The 22,096-nt window shown below is 41.0% G+C and overlaps 1 protein-coding gene across 1 annotated transcript in view; it reads left to right on the top strand.

Moving 5' to 3' along the window:
- Nucleotides 1-22,096, top strand: part of ANKRD44 (ankyrin repeat domain 44) — a 601,641-nt gene that overhangs the window by 379,139 nt on the left and 200,406 nt on the right. The window contains exons 9-10 of the mRNA XM_053712853.1: nt 247-325; nt 18,822-18,936. Of these exons, the coding sequence (XP_053568828.1) occupies nt 247-325; nt 18,822-18,936 (194 nt within the window). The remainder of the gene's footprint in view (nt 1-246; nt 326-18,821; nt 18,937-22,096) is intronic.

Genomic DNA, 22,096 nt, shown 5'->3' with positions numbered 1-22,096 from the left:
TATCACAATTTCCTGTATAGCCCGCGAGCAGTGTTGTGATAACTGTCTCATGACTACTGTATCTACTATTAGTTCATTCTAATCATCTACTTATTTTAACAAGCAAATAAATTCATAGAATTGAATTAATACAAGTACAATGGTTGAGTAGTACAGACAGCAAACCTTTTTCATGATATGTTATTATGTTACTGCATTTTATGATTTATTATAAGCTATGGAACTTGCTTTGCTTTGTTATTTTAGAGTTATGATGGAAAGAGTCCATTACACATGACCGCTGTTCATGGACGGTTTACACGATCACAAAGCCTTCTACAGAACGGTAGGAAACTAGTTATTAGTGAAATGATTTCTGTGACTATTGAATAGTATTTAAAACGAGTTCACCTACTGAGTGTGAACATATATATTTCACTGCTTAAATTGTGATACAAATTGACTACATTTAGCCTTTGGTGATTAATAATATTGTATGTTTAAAATGTAAAAAAAAAAAAAAGTGTCCAAAAGTACGGGGGCACCCCTACTAATTATTGTGTTCAGGTTTTTCAGCCGTACCCATTGCTAACAAGTGCATGCATTCCAGCACATAGCCATGAAATCTTCATAGACAAATATTGGCTGTAAAATGGGTCTTACTGAAGAACTCTGTGACTTTAAATGTGGCAATGTCATAGGATGCCACCTTTGCCTCAAGTCAGTTTGTGAAATTGCTGCCCTGCTAGATTTGCCCTGGTCAACTGTATAGTGCTATTATTGTGAAGTGGAAGTGTCCAAGAGTCCAACAATAGCCCAGTAATGGAATTTTAGAACACGCAAACTCATGCAAAAGTGGGGCTACTGAGCGCTGAAGTGGTTAAAATTACCTGTCATTTGCTAAATCATTGACCACTACAGCCTCTGGAAGCAACATCAACACAAGAACTGTGCGTCGGGGGCTTCTTGAATTTTTTTTCCATGGCTGAACTGAACTGTACACAAGCCTCAATATTTGCAATGCCCAGTGTCAACAGTAGTGGTGTAATGCTCACCCCTACTAAACTGGAGCTGTGGTGCTCTCTGGTGTGATGAATTATGCTTTACTGCCTGGCAGTCTGATGGGAGAATCTGGGTGTGGTGGATGCCAGGAGAATGCTACCTACTATAATGCATAGGGGCATATTTATCAAAGCGTCAACTGAAAATACGCTTTAATCCCACGGCGTATTTGTCGAGAGATTGATCCGCCGTAGTTATCAAAGCATCAAGATCCTCAAATGTTGAAATTTGTGACGTAATATATGCTCCTGCGATCTCAATTCGACGCAGATCAATGCTTGCGTCATTACAGATGTTTCGAATTCAGATTAGACTCTCTTTGACCGTTTTCAAATTTATCAAACATTTAACAGGTACACTCACGTCTATTCCGATGCAGCCTACCTAGTTTTAAATCCGCCACCCTTGAGGCCGTGAATGCCATAGAAATCAATGGGAGTCTGAAAAAACAGAAAGCTTATGTTCGATGATGCAAGAGAATGAAGTATATTACATAATAAAAGTAAATTAGAAATTAGATTAAAATGGTATACCCTTTCTAAATCAAACAATATTATTGCTCCACATTTGGTGCACTAGTATATATAGGGATACAAATGAAAAATAAATTACTATTTATGGATTATGTTACAAATTTGTCTCTCATTACAAAGCAAGGGGACAATATTATTTCTCCAAATTTGTTAAAAAGTTTTGCCCCAAACTTGTTGCACTAATATATATAGAGATAAAATGAAATAAATACACAACATAATATAGCTAACTTCCTTTTTATTTTTTGTGAAAAATCTTTGTGCACCATGTTTAAGCAATGTAACACTCTCCACTTCGCACCAGTTTTGACGCAACTCTTTTCGCAACAATTATGACGCAAACTCCTAAACACCTACACACTAGTGAATTTTTCAACCACTTTTGATTGGAATATGCATAATCACATGATTTATGACATCAGCCAATCTGATTCAAATATACATTTTGAACTATCACTAACAAATCAAATTGCTCGATACTTGTGTCATTGATCACTCATCAGAACTTGTAAGTGCCATTTGTTACATTGTGTATTATACTTTGAAAGTATGTATAAGTGAAATTAGTATTAAAAATAAACATTGATGCTGACATTAGGACACACAGTGTACTATTTTAGACAATGATTTTAAAATTTGAATTGATGTTTGATTCAATATAATCTTAAAATAATAGCTCAAATGGATAGCCCACATAACATTAAACTGTCATGATTCAGATACAGCAGAAATTAAAATCACCTCTTTACTGTCATGCTATTTTCAGTGTATTTCTTCCTTCTCTTGAATTTCTTTTCCTTCTTAATATGAGGAGAGTCCATGGCTTCATTCCTTACTTGTGGGAAATACAGAACCTGCCCACCAGGACAAGGCAAAGACACCCCAGCCAAATACTTAAATACCTCCCCCACTTCCCTCATATCCCAGTCATTCTTTGCCTTTCATCACAGGAGGTTGTCAGAAGATTCGGAATAGTTCCTTATAAAGGGTATCTACCCTTCAAAATGGGACTGGAGTTTTAAGTAGTCTTGTCAGCCTCTCAGTGAGAGCATTGACAAAAGTTAGAGTCTGGAGATGCAGAGAGAGTCTTTCTGCAAACCCATCCAGACTCGTATTAACACCTCCTAAGCAATCAGTGTTGACGAGTTTCACTGCCTGCTTCCATCACTCAAGTCCATGTCAGGAGCGATGCTACAGGACTGTCAAACTTGAGAGGCTGTGTTTCTGTTCCACATCATAGATTCCTGTAAGATTGTTTCATTTATTTATACACACATGATAACACAAGAAGACAGGGTCACAGTGTGGCTCCTTTTATCTGTATGGAATCAAGGGTTAATATCTCCTGAGGGGGGATTATTTGAACAGTGGGGATTAATCTCATAATTTTTTATTTGATTAAACAGCGCTGTATGTGAGATGTTTTCTGAGGCTCATAGGCTGAGGTTGGAACATACAGGTTACTTTAGAGGTGCAGCTTTACAAGCTTGGCACTCTTTTCCTTAGCGGAGGTGGTCCTAGGTGCTCGTGTGACCGGGTGTGGTCGTAGCTTCACTCCCTACTCTCTGATTGCGCTGGTTATCGGAGAGATAACCTGTGTGCCTGGGTTATAGGAGGTGGTGAGTGCCCCATCCATTGGGGGTATAAAGGTGCCATTTTTATATTCATATAACGATCACTTTTGTTATATTAGGACATAGCCCATAGCTTTGGAGGACTCTGACGTTTTAGAGGGTACTCCCTCTATACCTCAGACTAATGCCTGTTTATATTGTGAGGAGGCCGAGGTATACCCACCCCCTCAATTATGTTCCACATGCCTAGAAAAAGTGATTATGTCAAAAAAGGTTAACATGTTTGATACCACTGAGCCTTCCAACTCTTAGAGGTCCCCGTCTCGTGAGGTGCGCACCCTGCTATCATCTCCTATTACACATGCAGTTTCCCATAGCAAGCCTGATCCTCCATCTGGAGGAGGCCTTTTACCTCCAGACTTCACTGCACAGTTACAAACTGAGGTGTCTGCGGCCATTAGTGCTTTACCTCGCCCTGCTAAGCGCAAGTGAAAGGTCAAATATTGCTATCCAGTTTATTGGTTATAGCTGATAGACGGTTATCTGATGATGAAGTTTTCTCTGATACTTCAGAGTGTGAACTCTCTGGGTCTGAATTGGCTGCCTCTAAGCCTCCGATTGAGGAGGAACCAGATTTTAGATTTAGGATGTAGCACTTGCACTTTCTTTTAAAGGAAGTTCTGGATACCTTAGAGGTTCCAAAGGCCAAACTGCCTGAAGAACCTTTAATTCCTAAACTGGATAAAGTTTACTAAGACAGGGTTGTTTCTCAGACTTTCCCTGTTCCTGTAAAGATGGCAAACATTATTAAGAACGAATGGGAGAAGATTGGATCTTCCTTCACCCCTTCATCTGCCTTTAAGAAACTGTTCCCGGTTCCGGACGCTCAATTGGAGTTATGTGATTCCGTCCCTAAGGTGGATGGCGCTGGCAAAATGTACTACTATCCCATTGGAACTCATGGATAAAAAAATGGAAACTCTGTTAAGAAAGATGTTTTAACATTCAGGATATTTATTTCAACCAGCGGCTGCAGTTGCCGCGGTTGCGAGAGCGGCTACCTACTGGTGTGAGGTGGAAGGTCCCCTCAATATTAATCTTGATAAAATTAAGGCTTTAAGGGTTGCTAATTCTTTTATTTGTGATACGAATATTCAATTTATTTGTTTAAATGCTAAGACTGCTGGGTTTTCTGTTCAGGCCCGCCGGGCTCTGTGGCTGAAGTCCTGGTCTGCGGACTTAACTTCCAAGTCCAAGCTCCTTTCCCTTCCATTCAAGGGCAAGATTTTGTTTGGCCCAGACCTGGACTCCATTATTTCCACGGTTACAGGGGGCAAGGTTGCCTTACTACTGCAAGATTAAAAGAACAGATCTAAGGAACATCCTAATAATTTTCATTCCTTTCGTTCTGAAAAATTCCAGCGCCAGCAATCCTCAGCTAAGACCAGGGCAACCTAAGACTTGGAAGCCGGCTCAGTCCTGGAATAAGTCCAAGCAGAACATCAGCATGAAGGGGTCGCCCCCGATCCGTCTATAGATAAGGTAGGGGGCAGACGTCTCAGAAGCTTGGTTCATGGATGTGCAATATTCTTGGGTCCTGGAGGTCATTGCTCAGAGTTACAGAATTGGGTTAAAATCTCTTCCACCCAAGGGCAGATTCCTTCTCTCAAATCTGTCGTCAAACCCAGAGAAGAGGGATGCTTTTTTGGGGTGCGTTCAGGATCTGTCCTCCTTAGGAGTCATTGTCCCGGTTCCTATAGAGGAAAGAGGCTTGGGATACTACTCAAACCTTTTCGTGGTCCCAAAAAAGGAGGAAACTTTCCGCTCGATTCTGGACCTAAAGTGCTTAAACAAGTTTCTGAACGTCCCCTCATTCAAGATGCAGACGATAAGGTCTATCCTTCCCTTAGTCCAGAAGGGACAGTTCATGGTCACTGTAGATCTGAAGGATGCTTACCTTCATGTCCCAATCCACAGGGAACACTTTCAGTTCCTAAGGTTTTCCTTCCTGGACCAGCACTTCCAGTTTATTGCTCTTCCGTTTGGCCTAGCTACTGCTCCAAGAATTTTCACAAAAGTTCTGGTGGCTCTCTTGGCCGTGGCCAGATCCCAGGGCATTGCAGTTGCACCTTACTTGGACAACATCCGGGTACAAGCACCATCCTTTCATCTAGCGGAAGAACATTCGGAAACTCTTGGATCCCATGGATGGAAGATAAACTTCGAAAAAATATCTATTATTCCAAGCACCAGGGTAGAATTCCTGGGCACTATAATAGACTCTCTAGTCATGAGGATATTTCTTTCAGACCAGAGACGTTGCAAGCTGGCTTCAGCACGTCTTGCCCTCCGAACCTCCTCGAGGCCTTCTGTGGCACAGTGTATGGAGGTGATTGGTCTCATGGTGTTTAGCATGGATATAATTCCCTTTGCCAGGTTCCGTCTCAGACCGTTACAATTGTGCATGCTGAGACAGTGGAACAGCAATCATTTGGATCTGTCTCAACAGATCTCTCTGGACAACCGGTCAAGAGAATCACTCTCTTGGTGGCTCTGTCTAGATCTCCTGTCCCGAGGGACATCCTTTTTAAGACCATCCTGGGAGATTGTGACTACAGATGCTAGTCTCTCAGGATGGAGAGCAGTTTGGGGAGCCAAGAAGGCTCAGGGCCTTTGGTCTCGGGAGGAGAGTTCTCTTCCGATCAACATTCTGGAACTTCAAGCAATCTTCAATGCTCTGAAGGCTTGGCCCTTTCTGGGTTCATCCCAGTTTATCAGATTCCAATCACACAATATCACCTTGGTGGCATACATCAACCACCAGGGAGGAACAAGGAGCTCCCTAGCAATGAGGGAGGTATCTCGGATTATAGAATGGGCACAGGCCCACAACTGTTCACTGTCAGCGATCCACATTCCGGGTGTGGACAACTGGGAAGCGGATTTTCTCAGCAGACAATCCTTTCATCCGGGGGAATGGTCTCTCCATCCCAAGGTGTTTGCAGAGATATGCAACAGGTGGGGGACTCCGAAGATAGATCCACAGGCGGAGCTAATAGATGCATTAGTGGTGCCTTGGAGGTTCAGTCTCATTTACCTTTTTCCACCGTTCCTCTCCTTCCTCGAGTAGTGGCCTGCATCAAACTAGAGCAGGCATCAGTGATACTGATTGCTCCATCGTGGCAGCGAAGGATGTGGTTTGCGGATCTAGTGGGGATGTTGTCATCTCCTCTATGAAAGTTACCTTGTCGCAAGGATATGCTGGAACAAGGTCCTTTTGTTCATCAAAATCTAGATTCTCTGAGGCTGACTTTGTGGAGATTGAACGCTTAGTCCTAGCCAAGAGAGGTTTCTCTGAGAGAGTTATTGGTACTCTCATTCAAGCTTGTAAGCCGATTACTCATTGCATCTATCATAAGGTTTGGAGGACCTACTTATTCTGGTGTGAAGAGTGTGGATTCCCCTGGCATAAGGTCAGGGTTTCCTAGGATTTTTTCCTTTCTCCAGGATGGTCTGGAGAGGGGCCTTTCCGCTAGCTCCCTTAAGGGACAGATTTCGTCCCTATCTGTTTTACTGCACAAGAGGCTCGCTGAGCTTGAAGATGTTCAGTCTTTTGTTCAGGTGCTGGCTAGAATCAGGCCTGTCCTGTGTTTAGATCTAGTGCTCCTCCTTAGAGTTTAAATCTTGTTCTTAAAGTTTTGCAGAAGGCTCCGTTCGAGACTATGCATGTAGTTGACATTAAATTACTGTCTTGGAAGATTATTTTTCTACTGACTATTGCTTCGGTGCGCAGAGTCTCTGAAATGGCTGCCTTGCAATGTGAGCCTCCTTACCTAGTATTTCATGCTGATAAGGCTGTTCTTCGTACTGGGTTAGGTTTTTTTCCAATGGTCGTTTCAGATCGCAACATCAATCAGGAGATTGTGGTTCCTTCCTTGTGTCCTAATCCTGCTTCTTCGAAGGAACGGTTACTTTATAATTTGAATGTGGCTCGGGCCTTGAAGTTCTATCTTCAGGCTACGAAGAAGTTTAGACAGACTTCTTTGTTTGTTGTCTATTCTGGGAAGCGTAAGTGGCAGAAGGCCTTGTCCACTTCCTTATCTTTTTTGGTTGTGGAGCATTATTCTCTTAGCTTATGAAACAGCGGGACGTAAGCCTCCTTAGAGGATTAAGGCTCATTCAACTAGAGCAGTGGCTTCCTCTTGGGCCTTCAAGAATGAGGCCTCTATGGGTCAGATTTGTAGGGCAGCTACCTGGTCCTCCTTAGATACCTTTTCTAAATTTTACAAGTTTGACGTTTTTGCTTCGGCTGAAGCAGCTTTTGGGAGAAAGCTTTTGCAGGCTGTGGTGCCCTCAGAATAGGGTCCGCCTTCTTTTTTGCTGCCCCGTTCATTCAGTGTCCTCTGAAGTTTGGGTATATGTTACCCACAAGTGAGGAATTAAGCCGTGGACTCTCCTCATATTAAGAAGGAAAACATAAATTATGCTTACCAGATAATTTCCTTTCCTTCTGTATGAGAAGAGTCCATGGCCCCCGCCCGTATTCTCTGAAGGGCGGACCTAAATTTTGTTTTGTTCTTCTGGCACCATTTATACCCTGATATTTATCCTACTGTTCCTTGTTCCCTTGGCAGAATGACTGGGATATGAGGGAAGTGGGAGAGGTATTAAAGCCTTTGGCTGGGGTGTATTTGCCTCCTCCTGGTGGCCAGGTTCTGTATTTCCCACAAGTAAGGAATGAAGCCGTGGACTCTCCTCATACAGAAGTAAATTATCTGGTAAGCATAATTTATGTTTTTCAGTAAGAAATGTCATCTTATATGCCAGCCCATTTTATAACACCTGTGTAGGGGTGGTTTTTAAAATGTAAATATGTTTGCAAAAGATTTCTGACATAACACACACACACAAATATATATATATATATACATATATATATATATATATATACATATATACAAGTATGTGCAAAGATATATGTACAAATTCTAGCATTAATAATCATTTATATAAAAAAAAAACATGAGATAAAAGCATATCATGACTAGAAATACAAATACACATTAATTTATGTGAAAGTATCATATAACAAATAAATGTAAAAATAACTTTCTATGAGATATTGTTTGTTGAGGTATAAATCTATCTATTTCTTGGAAATTAACAAATGAAAAATAAAAGATTAGCTTTAGAGATATGTGCTTGTTCATGGACAGTAATGAAATGGTATAAATAAAGTTGGGGAAAACCTGAATAGCCGCGTCATCGATGCTCATCGCGCCGTACTTGACGCGCGTTTTTGAAGTTCTTTTTTATAAATAAGGGGATCTATGTGGATCCGCATCAGCGATGTCTGGCGAGCGTATAGATGTTGGCGAATGCACTGAGATTGACGCTTTGATAAATATGCCCCATAGTGTCTACTGTAAAGTTTGTTGGGGAAGGATAATGGTCTGGGGGTGTTTTTCACGGTTTAAGCAAGTATGTGCAAAGATATATGTACAAATTCTAGCATTAATAATCATTTATATAAAAAAAAAACATGAGATAAAAGCATATCATGACTAGAAATACAAATACACATTAATTTATGTGAAAGTATCATATAACAAATAAATGTAAAAATAACTTTCTATGAGATATTGTTTGTTGAGGTATAAATCTATCTATTTCTTGGAAATTAACAAATGAAAAATAAAAGATTAGCTTTAGAGATATGTGCTTGTTCATGGACAGTAATGAAATGGTATAAATAAAGTTGGGGAAAACCTGAATAGCCGCGTCATCGATGCTCATCGCGCCGTACTTGACGCACGTTTTTGAAGTTCTTTTTTATAAATAAGGGGATCTATGTGGATCCGCATCAGCGATGTCTGGCGAGCGTATAGATGTTGGCGAATGCACTGAGATTGACGCTTTGATAAATATGCCCCATAGTGTCTACTGTAAAGTTTGTTGGGGAAGGATAATGGTCTGGGGGTGTTTTTCACGGTTTAAGTTAGGCCCCTTAGTTTCAGTCAAGTGTCAATCTTAATGCTACAGTATACAAAGACATTTTAGACAATTAAGAGCCTCAACATCATGACTGTGGTCCATGAAGACATGGTTTGAAAAGTTTGGTGTTTAGGAACTTGAGTAGCCTGCGCAGATCCCTGACCTCAACCCCATAAAAACACCTTTGAGATAAATTAGAATACTGATTCAAAGCCAGACCTTTTCATTCAATAATTATCCATGTTTGACCCCACAAATGCTCTTTTAACTGAATGGGCACACATTTCCACAGACACACTCCAACATGTTTGTAAAAAAGCCTTCCCAGAAAAATTGCAGCTATTGAAGCCTCAAAGGGGAGGGCAACTCCATATTAATGCCAATGCTTTTCTAATGGAATGTCCAACAAGCTCATAAAGGTGTGATGGTCAGATGTCCACATACTTTTGGTCATATAGTGTACATATTTAGAACATAAATTCTAAATTATAATTTCAAAATATTAAATGGATTGTTTACTTTGAAGAGCTTTTGTCACAGTTATATTAGGAAAATATCCTTGTGTACTATCTTCAGTGTCACCTACAAATGAAATTCTTAAATGGTTTGTTTATTGCTCCAAATCTACCCTTATGATCATCTTTATACATTTATTCTCAAAGGATAATATGTTACAGGTAATTTGCTACCTCACCAGATCATGGTGCTATCATATGCTTCCTTACAACTCCATGGATTGTGCTGTCTATCATTCATCCCCAGGATTATGTAATCTACCGGGCCCAGGCTCACTCTTAGGCCATGTGCCTGCCACATTTGTTTAAAAAAAAAGAAAAGCAATTTCTTGTATTTGGTGTTTTACAAATATGCTATATGTTTGCATTAGTTAAGAACAAAATACAAAATATGGCTTTTCTAATAAACAGTGCAGGCAAACAGTTTACTTTTGAATCAGATTATGCAGAAATAAAATACAGGCATATTTAGCGCTCGTATTACAAGTTGAAAGTGAACGTGTGAGCGCAATCGTGATTTACGGTAGAATGATTACCGCGTCCTCAGAGTTCTGGTTAACTGTCTTGCAAAACAAAAAAGTGTCACAAAACACATAAATAATTCATTAAAAAGTACAGTTACACTCATAATAACACCATCCGATAAAATTTTTTTTTTTTTTTTTTAAATTGCACAATGAAGTGATAAGGGCTCAAATATATATGAGGTCTCAGGTGTTAGAAAAAAAAGACAGGAAAGGGCTTTAACATAGAGATTGCATGCAGGCAATGGACAATGTGCCGTTATCTAAATATATATTATATTAAATTAACAGTGTGCAATAGACCAGTGTATATTATTCGATTTTTTGTAAGGCAACAATTGGGTTTTTCTAAATAAAAATATCCCACCTTCCAAATCACATAAAAGACTATGGGGCCAAATTATCAAGCTCCGAATCGGTCTAAAGAACGCTGCTCCATAACTGGTCCGCCTTCTCTGAGGCTGCAGACAACAATCCACCCGATCCTATACGATCGGGCTGATTGACACCCCCTGCTGGCCGCAAATCTGCAGTGGGCGGCATTGCACAAGCAGTTCACAAGAACTGCTTGTACAATTATAAATGCCGACAGCATATGCTGTCGGCATTTATCGATGTGCGGCGGAAATGATACGCTACATCATATTATGTCCGCTTGCACTTCCATAAATTGGCCCCTATGTCTCCATTCAGGCCCAGTCACACTCTTGGCAACCTCCTGGTTGGACTGTCTCCTACTTCTTTACTACCGCCAGCAGCCACAAATCTTTACTGCCTGCCTGTCAGCCCCGCCACTGAATGGTGCATTTATTCTATTGGCTACTATGGGGACTAACTCAGGAATGTGTCTGTGTGTGTAGATGATACCAGAGCAGTGTACATAGCAGTGACTGCAGTACCTCTGCTCAGCCCACTCATTTCACAGTTGAGATAAGTAATAATGCCAGACAAGTAATAATAATAATAAAGCCAGACAAAAAATAGTCACAGAAATAATTTTAAAAAAGCTACAAATAAAACTGCATACAGCCCAGTGCCATATGGGACCCTGCACTCGTGCTCCATGGCATCGGCAGTAGTTCCGCCCCTGTTACCATTGTAGCACATACAGGACAGGCAATTCCCTAGGAATAAGATATGAATACAGCACTACTGTTCCCTTTTTTCTACCCTTCCTGTGACCCAACTCTGTTAGTTTTTCTTCTCATCATTTACCTGTTTTACTCCTTTCTTGTGCCCTGTTTCTCTTTATTTGTTTTGAATCTCTTCTACTTTCCTTGAATTTCTTTATTTTCTAAAACTCTTTCTTTTCATCTCTTCCAGTCATTAAAAGTATCCAAACTAGTATTTCCCTCCTATGCTCCTGGGACAGTACACTGTAAAATTGTTTTTCCATTAATGTATTTTAAATGACTTGTTATACCAACTGCAGAGTATAAAATATTTGAGAAATTGCATTTTCGGGTTTATTTGTGTATCTGAAGTAGCTGGTTTTGTGCTTTGAAACCACAGCCTATTACAATGGGTTGAGCTTCAGGTAATATCAGATCTCATTATGTTATCACTTTTATGTACACACACTTGCTTCCTTATCTTATATTTGTCTGGAACACCAAAGCTCAATACATAGAGAGAACAATGGAAAATGATCATTTCTCCAACATAGGTGTGTCCGGTCCACGGCGTCATCCTTACTTGTGGGATATTCTCTTCCCCAACAGGAAATGGCAAAGAGCCCAGCAAAGCTGGTCACATGATCCCTCCTAGGCTCCGCCTACCCCAGTCATTCTCTTTGCCGTTGTACAGGCAACATCTCCACGGAGATGGCTTAGAGTTTTTTAGTGTTTAACTGTAGTTTTTTATTATTCAATCAAGAGTTTGTTATTTTGAAATAGTGCTGGTATGTACTATTTACTCAGAAACAGAAAAGAGATGAAGATTTCTGTTTGTATGAGGAAAATGATTTTAGCAACCGTAACTAAAATCCATGGCTGTTCCACACAGGACTGTTGAGAGCAATTAACTTCAGTTGGGGGAACAGTGTGCAGTCTCTTGCTGCTTGAGGTATGACACATTCTAACAAGACGATGTAATGCTGGAAGCTGTCATTTTCCCTATGGGATCCGGTAAGCCATGTTTATTACGATCGTAAATAAGGGCTTCACAAGGGCTTATTAAGACTGTAGACTTTTCTGGGCTAAATCGATTCATTATTAACACATATTTAGCCTTGAGGAATCATTTTATCTGGGTATTTTGATATAATAATATCGGCAGGCACTGTATTAGACACCTTATTTCTTAGGGGCTTTCCCAAAGCATAAGCAGAGCCTCATTTTCGCGCCGGTGTGGCGCACTTGTTTTTGAGAGGCATGGCATGCAGTCGCATGTGAGAGGAGCTCTGATACTTAGAAAAGACTTTCTGAAGGCGTCATTTGGTATCGTATTCCCCTTTGGGTTTGGTTGGGTCTCAGCAAAGCAGATACCAGGGACTGTAAAGGGGTTAAAGTTTTAAAACGGCTCCGGTTCCGTTATTTTAAGGGTTAAAGCTTCCAAATTTGGTGTGCAATACTTTTAAGGCTTTAAGACACTGTGGTGAAAATTTGGTGAATTTTGAACAATTCCTTCATGTTTTTTCGCAATTGCAGTAATAAAGTGTGTTCAGTTTAAAATTTAAAGTGACAGTAACGGTTTTATTTTAAAACGTTTTTTGTACTTTCTTATCAAGTTTATGCCTGTTTAACATGTCTGAACTACCAGATAGACTGTGTTCTGAATGTGGGGAAGCCAGAATTCCTATTCATTTAAATAAATGTGATTTATGTGATAATGACAATGATGCCCAAGATGATTCCTCAAGTGAGGGGAGTAAGCATGGTACTGCATCATTCCCTCCTTCGTCTACACGAGTCTTGCCCACTCAGGAGGCCCCTAGTACATCTAGCGCGCCAATTCTCCTTACTATGCAACAATTAACGGCTGTAATGGATAATTCTGTCAAAAACATTTTAGCCAAAATGAACCCTTGTCAGCGTAAGCGTGGCTGCTCTGTTTTAGTTACTGAAGAGCATGACGACGCTGATATTAATATCTCTGAAGGGCCCCTAACCCAATCTGAGGGGGCCAGGGAGGTTTTGTCTGAGGGAGAAATTACTGATTCAGGGAACATTTCTCAACAGGCTGAACCTGATGTGATTGCATTTAAATTTAAGTTGGAACATCTCCGCATTTTGCTTAAGGAGGTATTATCCACTCTGGATGATTGTGAAAAGTTGGTCATCCCAGAGAAACTATGTAAAATGGACAAGTTCCTAGAGGTGCCGGGGCTCCCAGAAGCTTTTCCTATACCCAAGCGGGTGGCGGACATTGTTAATAAAGAATGGGAAAGGCCCGGTATTCCTTTCGTCCCTCCCCCCATATTTAAAAAATTGTTTCCTATGGTCGACCCCAGAAAGGACTTATGGCAGACAGTCCCCAAGGTCGAGGGAGCGGTTTCTACTTTAAACAAACGAACCACTATACCCATAGAGGATAGTTGTGCTTTCAAAGATCCTATGGATAAAAAATTAGAAGGTTTGCTTAAAAAGATGTTTGTTCAGCAGGGTTACCTTCTACAACCAATTTCATGCATTGTCCCTGTCACTACAGCCGCATGTTTCTGGTTTGATGAACTGATAAAGGCGCTCGATAGTGATTCTCCTCCTTATGAGGAGATTATGGACAGAATCAATGCTCTCAAATTGGCTAATTCTTTCACCCTAGACGCCACTTTGCAATTGGCTAGGTTAGCGGCTAAGAATTCTGGGTTTGCTATTGTGGCGCGCAGAGCGCTTTGGTTGAAATCTTGGTCGGCTGATGCGTCTTCCAAGAACAAGCTACTAAACATTCCTTTCAAGGGGAAAACGCTGTTTGGCCCTGACTTGAAAGAGATTATCTCTGATATCACTGGGGGTAAGGGCCACGCCCTTCCTCAGGATCGGCCTTTCAAGGCAAGAAATAGACCTAATTTTCGTCCCTTTCGTAAAAACGGACCAGCCCAAAGTGCTACGTCCTCTAAGCAAGAGGGTAATACTTCTCAAGCCAAGCCAGCTTGGAGACCAATGCAAGGCTGGAACAAGGGAAAGCAGGCCAAGAAACCTGCCACTGCTACCAAGACAGCATGAAATATTGGCCCCCGATCCGGGACCGGATCTGGTGGGGGGCAGACTCTCTCTCTTCGCTCAGGCTTGGGCAAGAGATGTTCTGGATCCTTGGGCGCTAGAAATAGTCTCCCAGGGTTATCTTCTGGAATTCAAGGGACTTCCCCCAAGGGGGAGGTTCCACAGGTCTCAGTTGTCTTCAGACCACATAAAAGGACAGGCGTTCTTACATTGTGTAGAAGACCTGTTAAAAATGGGAGTGATTCATCCTGTTCCATTAAGAGAACAAGGGATGGGGTTCTACTCCAATCTGTTCATAGTTCCCAAAAAAGAGGGAACGTTCAGACCAATCTTAGATCTCAAGATCTTAAACAAGTTTCTCAAGGTTCCATCGTTCAAGATGGAAACCATTCGAACTATTCTTCCTTCCATCCAGGAAGGTCAATTCATGACCACGGTGGATTTAAAGGATGCGTATCTACATATTCCTATCCACAAGGAACATCATCGGTTCCTAAGGTTTGCATTCCTGGACAAACATTACCAGTTCGTGGCGCTTCCTTTCGGATTAGCCACTGCTCCAAGGATTTTCACAAAGGTACTAGGGTCCCTTCTAGCGGTGCTAAGACCAAGGGGCATTGCAGTAGTACCTTACCTGGACGACATTCTGATTCAAGCGTCGTCCCTTCCTCAAGCAAAGGCTCACACGGACATCGTCCTGGCCTTTCTCAGATCTCACGGCTGGAAAGTGAACGTGGAAAAGAGTTCTCTATCCCCGTCAACAAGGGTTCCCTTCTTGGGAACAATTATAGACTCCTTAGAAATGAGGATTTTTCTAACAGAGGCCAGAAAAACAAAACTTCTAGACTCTTGTCGGGTACTTCATTCCGTTCCTCTTCCTTCCATAGCTCAGTGCATGGAAGTGATCGGGTTGATGGTAGCGGCAATGGACATAGTTCCTTTTGCGCGCATTCATCTAAGACCATTACAACTGTGCATGCTCAGTCAGTGGAATGGGGACTATACAGACTTGTCTCCAAAGATACAAGTAAATCAGAGGACCAGAGACTCACTCCGTTGGTGGCTGTCCCTGGACAACCTGTCACAAGGGATGACATTCCGCAGACCAGAGTGGGTCATTGTCACGACCGACGCCAGTCTGATGGGCTGGGGCGCGGTCTGGGGATCCCTGAAAGCTCAGGGTCTTTGGTCTCGGGAAGAATCTCTTCTACCGATAAATATTCTGGAACTGAGAGCGATATTCAATGCTCTCAAGGCTTGGCCTCAGCTAGCGAGGACCAAGTTCATACGGTTTCAATCAGACAACATGACGACTGTTGCGTACATCAACCATCAGGGGGGAACAAGGAGTTCCCTAGCGATGGAAGAAGTGACCAAAATCATTCTATGGGCGGAGTCTCACTCCTGCCACCTGTCTGCTATCCACATCCCAGGAGTGGAAAATTGGGAAGCGGATTTTCTGAGTCGTCAGACATTGCATCCGGGGGAGTGGGAACTCCATCCGGAAATCTTTGCCCAAGTCACTCAGCTGTGGGGCATTCCAGACATGGATCTAATGGCCTCTCGTCAGAACTTCAAAGTTCCCTGCTACGGGTCCAGATCCAGGGATCCCAAGGCGGCTCTAGTGGATGCACTAGTAGCACCTTGGACCTTCAAACTAGCTTATGTGTTCCCGCCGTTTCCTCTCATCCCCAGGCTGGTAGCCAGGATCAATCAGGAGAGGGCGTCGGTGATCTTGATAGCTCCTGCGTGGCCACGCAGGACTTGGTATGCAGATCTGGTGAATATGTCATCGGCTCCACCTTGGAAGCTACCTTTGAGACGAGACCTTCTTGTTCAGGGTCCGTTCGAACATCCGAGTCTGGTTTCACTCCAGCTGACTGCTTGGAGATTGAACGCTTGATTTTATCGAAGCGAGGATTCTCAGATTCTGTTATCGATACTCTTGTTCAGGCCAGAAAGCCTGTAACTCGAAAGATTTACCACAAGATTTGGAAAAAATATATCTGTTGGTGTGAATCTAAAGGATTCCCTTGGGACAAGGTTAAGATTCCTAGGATTCTATCCTTCCTTCAAGAAGGATTGGAAAAAGGATTATCTGCAAGTTCCCTGAAGGGACAGATTTCCGCCTTGTCGGTGTTACTTCACAAAAAGCTGGCAGCTGTGCCAGATGTTCAAGCCTTTGTTCAGGCTCTGGTTAGAATCAAGCCTGTTTACAAACCTTTGACTCCTCCTTGGAGTCTCAATTTAGTTCTTTCAGTTCTTCAGGGGGTTCCGTTTGAACCCTTGCATTCCGTTGATATTAAATTATTATCTTGGAAAGTTTTGTTTTTGGTTGCAATTTCTTCTGCTAGAAGAGTTTCAGAATTATCTGCTCTGCAGTGTTCTCCTCCTTATCTGGTGTGCCATGCAGATAAGGTGGTTTTGCGTACTAAACCTGGTTTTCTTCCGAAAGTTGTTTCTAACAAAAACATTAACCAGGAGATTATCGTACCTTCTCTGTGTCCGAAACCAGTTTCAAAGAAGGAACGTTTGTTGCACAATTTGGATGTTGTTCGCGCTCTAAAATTCTATTTAGATGCTACAAAGGATTTTAGACAAACATCTTCCTTGTTTGTTGTTTATTCCGGTAAAAGGAGAGGTCAAAAAGCAACTTCTACCTCTCTCTCTTTTTGGATTAAAAGCATCATCAGATTGGCTTACGAGACTGCCGGACGGCAGCCTCCCGAAAGAATCACAGCTCATTCCACTAGGGCTGTGGCTTCCACATGGGCCTTCAAGAACGAGGCTTCTGTTGATCAGATATGTAGGGCAGCGACTTGGTCTTCACTGCACACTTTTACCAAATTTTACAAGTTTGATACTTTTGCTTCTTCTGAGGCTATTTTTGGGAGAAAGGTTTTGCAAGCCGTGGTGCCTTCCATTTAGGTGACCTGATTTGCTCCCTCCCTTCATCCGTGTCCTAAAGCTTTGGTATTGGTTCCCACAAGTAAGGATGACGCCGTGGACCGGACACACCTATGTTGGAGAAAACAGAATTTATGTTTACCTGATAAATTACTTTCTCCAACGGTGTGTCCGGTCCACGGCCCGCCCTGGTTTTTTTAATCAGGTCTGATATTTTATTTTCTTTAACTACAGTCACCACGGTACCATATGGTTTCTCCTATGCAAATATTCCTCCTTAACGTCGGTCGAATGACTGGGGTAGGCGGAGCCTAGGAGGGATCATGTGACCAGCTTTGCTGGGCTCTTTGCCATTTCCTGTTGGGGAAGAGAATATCCCACAAGTAAGGATGACGCCGTGGACCGGACACACCGTTGGAGAAAGTAATTTATCAGGTAAACATAAATTCTGTTTTTATTACTTAACTATCATGCCCCCCACTGAGGATGTAATCTCTTCTGCTGGCTGTGTTTACTTAGGCTTGTCAATAGCGTATACGCCAGTATCAAAACTTTCAGTATAGGTTGGGAAACCAAAAGCTAAATCAGCTATTTCAAATGCTGAAAGGATCATTGGGAATAATTTAAAGGGGAGAAAGTTTTTGGGTGAACTGTACCATTAACTTTCCTCTTTCTTTGTCTTCCCCCTCTTCTCTCATCCCCTGACCTCCTTTCTTCCTCTCGCTGTCACCTTTTCCTGTACCCATCAACAGTCTCTAATTATGAGCCTTGCTATATAGCAGCACCTTAAAAAGTACTTAGTTATGGGGGGTTTTGGGGGAGTGTATTCTACTACCCAGAGGGTTTTTTTGCTCTTCCCTGGTATTTTTAGGTTTATTACTATCATACTGATCCATTCAGCTGTATTAAAAACAACTTAAAATGTATCTTTGACTGCAATCTATATTAAAGCTATGGTAAATACTAGCGTTTCAAAAATGCTATGATTTACCAGCACTAAAAATAAATAGGACCTTTAGTCATGAGTTTAAAAAAAATGTATGTTAAACGTACCTTTTCTTTGCCGAGGCCTCCTCGCTAAACTAAGCGGCTCCGGCCGCCCACAGCAAAGCTCTCTTTTTTTCAATTAGCTGATATTTCCACCCCTTAGCCAATAGCCGTGCTAGCCACATGGCACTAGTTCTTTTTTTTCATATTCTTCTCTGCAACTTAATTGTATAAATATATATTTTATTTAAGATGATTTGATTATAGTATTTGCTGGGTATATTTTCCTTTTCATAATATCCAGCAATTTTTTTCTTTTCTCACCAGAGGCATCATATAGTCATCTTGTTTTGTATAGTTATTTGATCTCAACCTTTTTCAAATTAGTAATACTTCTACTGTAATTCTGTTTTATCTCTTCAGTAGTTTATTTATGCTAATAAAAGCTTAAGTTAACACTGAGTTTAATTATGTCTGCAGGTCAAAGTAATTTATATGCTGATATGTGTTAGCATTTTGTTGTCAAGAAGAGAATTGGATTCCCTGTTTAAATATGACTAATAATTTAACATTTTTATTTGGGAAGGAGGTGAAATTGACTGTAGCGATAAAGATGGAAATACGCCTTTACACGTGGCTGCCAGATACGGACATGAGCTTTTAATTAACACCCTGCTGACTAGTGGCGCAAATACTGCAAAGTAAGTTTAGCATATTATTGTATATGAAATAAAAAAAAGGAAATACTTGTACTGCAAGATTTACAGTACTTAAAGGAACATTTAGCCTAAATTGGAAACTGTATGAGACTGATAAGCTTTTTGCTATGCAAAATGAATCTTTGGTGAAATAAGTTTGTTTTGAGGCTTCTTTCTTTTTACTGATTCCATTCTTTCCCAGAACAAAGGGACCACAACTATGTACACATGCATGGTGTAGAAATGTGCATAGTTATTCACACATGGGCAGTAGCACATAGAGAAAAGCCGCTCTGTTATTTCTTCCCTTAAATTGGTTTAGCTCATTTCATTCATTATAAAAAAAATGTTATATATACAAACAGACACAAATCCATTTATAATCTCAATTCTACAACTAAATCTAAATATTCAGATTCATATGCATATATTTATATCACACATTTGTATTCTTAAATGCTCATTGTTCATGATTGCCGAAAGTCAGCTTACTACCTTTAAATGGACAGTAAAGTAAAAATTAAACTTTAAGGTATACTTTGTTAAAGAGCATACCTAGGTAGGCTCAGGAACAACAATGCATTGCTGGGACTGGTGGCTGCCTCTTGTCATTGGCTTTCAAAAAGTATCCAGCTAGCACCAAGTAGTGTATTGCTACCCAAGAGCCTACTTAAGTATGCTATTCAACAAAAGATACCAAGAGAACAAAACACATTTGTTAAAATACGTTCATTTGAGAGTTGTTTTAAATTGGTTTCTGAATCATTAAAGTTTAATTTTGACTTTATCGTGCAAGCACATATTGCTGAATTCTGTCCTATATTAAAGGGACAGTATACACCAATTTTTAGATAACTGCATATAATAGACACTACTATAAAAAATAAGATGCACAGATACTGATATAAAAATCCAGGATAAAACTGTTGTACTTAGAAACTCTCAGTTTAGCTCTGTTGAAAAGGTAGCTGGAAAGCCCACTGCAAGTGGGAAATAAGACACTCCCCCCTCCCCCTTCTTTTGCATATGAAAATACCCTTTACACAAACAGGAGCAAGCTGGAGAAGGTATCTGACAGTATTCTCCTAAAACTTTGGGGCTTGGTTAGTAATCTTAAAATCAGAGCAATGTTATTTAAAAATAAGCAAAACTATACATAAAAAAAAAAAAACTTCATGGGCTATAGAAATAGATCATCTGCAAAACATTTATGCAAAGAAAAAATGAGTGTATAATGTCTCTTTAATATCCAGACTATAATCACCTAGGCCTAGATTTAGAGTTTTGTCGGTAACGACACGCGTAGCTAACGCCGGCTTTTTTCTGGCCGCACCATAAAAATAACTCTGGTATTGAGAGTCCACAAAAAGGCTGCGTTAGGCTCCAAAAAAGGAGCGTAGAGCATTTTTAACGCAGCTTCAACTCTCAATACCAGAGTTGCTTACGCAAGCGGCCAGCCTCAAAAACGTGCTTGTGCACGATTCCCCCATAGGAAACAATGGGGCTGTTTGAGCTGAAAAAAAAAACTAACACCTGCAAAAAAGCCGCGTTCAGCTCCTAACGCAGCCCCATTGTTTGCTATGGGGAAACACTTCCTACGTCTGCACCTAACACCCTAACATGTACCCCGAGTCTAAACACCCCTAACCTTACACTTATTAACCCCTAATCTGCCGCCCCCGCTATCGCTGACCCCTGCATATTATTTTTAACCCCTAATCTGCCGCTCCGTAAACCGCCGCTACTTACATTATCCTTATGTACCCCTAATCTGCTGCCCCTAACACCGCCGACCCCTATATTATATTTATTAACCCCTAATCTGCCGAGCGGACCTGAGCGCTACTATAATAAAGTTATTAACCCCTAATCCGCATCACTAACCCTATAATAAATAGTATTAACCCCTAATCTGCCCTCCCTAACATCGCCGACACCTAACTTCAAACATTAACCCCTAATCTGCCGACCGGAGCTCACCGCTACTATAATAAATGTATTAACCCCTAAAGCTAAGTCTAACCCTAACACTAACACCCCCCTAAATTAAATATAATTTTAATCTAACGAAATTAATTAACTCTTATTAAATAAATTATTCCTATTTAAAGCTAAATACTTACCTGTAAAATAAATCCTAATATAGCTACAATATAAATTATAATTACATTGTAGCTATTTTAGGATTAATATTTATTTTACAGGCAACTTTGTAATTATTTTAACCAGGTACAATAGCTATTAAATAGTTAAGAACTATTTAATAGTTACCTAGTTAAAATAATAACAAAATTACCTGTAAAATAAATCCTAACCTAAGTTACAATTAAACCTAACACTATACTATCATTAAATTAATTAAATAAAATACCTACAATTACCTACAATTAAACCTAACACTACACTATCAATAAATAAATTAAATACAATTCCAACGGCATCTTCAATCTTCTTTCTTCCGGATCCATCTTGCAGACCTCCGACGCGGAACATCCTCTTCTCCCGACGCCTACTAGCCGAATGACGGTTCCTTTAAGGGACGTCATCCAAGATGGCGTCCCTCGAATTCCGATTGGCTGATAGGATTCTATCAGCCAATCGGAATTAAAGTAGGAATATTCTGATTGGCTGATGGAATCAGCCAATCAGAATCAAGTTCAATCCGATTGGCTGATTCGATCAGCCAATCAGATTGAACTTGCATTCTATTGGCTGTTCCGATCAGCCAATAGAATGCAAGCTCAATCTGATTGGCTAATTGGATCAGCCAATCGGATTGATCTTGATTCTGATTGGCTGATTCCATCAGCCAATCAGAATATTCCTACCTTAATTCCGATTGGCTGATAGAATCCTATCAGCCAATCGGAATTCGAGGGACGCCATCTTGGATGACGTCCCTTAAAGGAACCGTCATTCGGCTAGTAGGCGTCGGGAGAAGAGGAGGTTCCGCGTCGGAGGTCTGCAAGATGGATCCGGAAGAAAGAAGATTGAAGATGCCGTTGATAGAAGACTTCATCCGGATCATGGACCTCTTCAGCTCCCGCTTGGATGAAGACTTCATCCGGATCATGGACCTCTTCAGCTCCCGCTTGGATGAAGACTTCAGCCGGATCATGGACCTCTTCAGCCCCCCGCTTGGGCTTGGATCAGGACATCGGAG

Source organism: Bombina bombina, chromosome 1 (assembly GCF_027579735.1).
Source record: "Bombina bombina isolate aBomBom1 chromosome 1, aBomBom1.pri, whole genome shotgun sequence".
In the NCBI taxonomy this organism is placed as follows: domain Eukaryota; kingdom Metazoa; phylum Chordata; class Amphibia; order Anura; family Bombinatoridae; genus Bombina; species Bombina bombina.
Note: the sequence above shows the minus strand (reverse complement) of the source record. Positions and strands in the feature narration are given on the sequence as shown.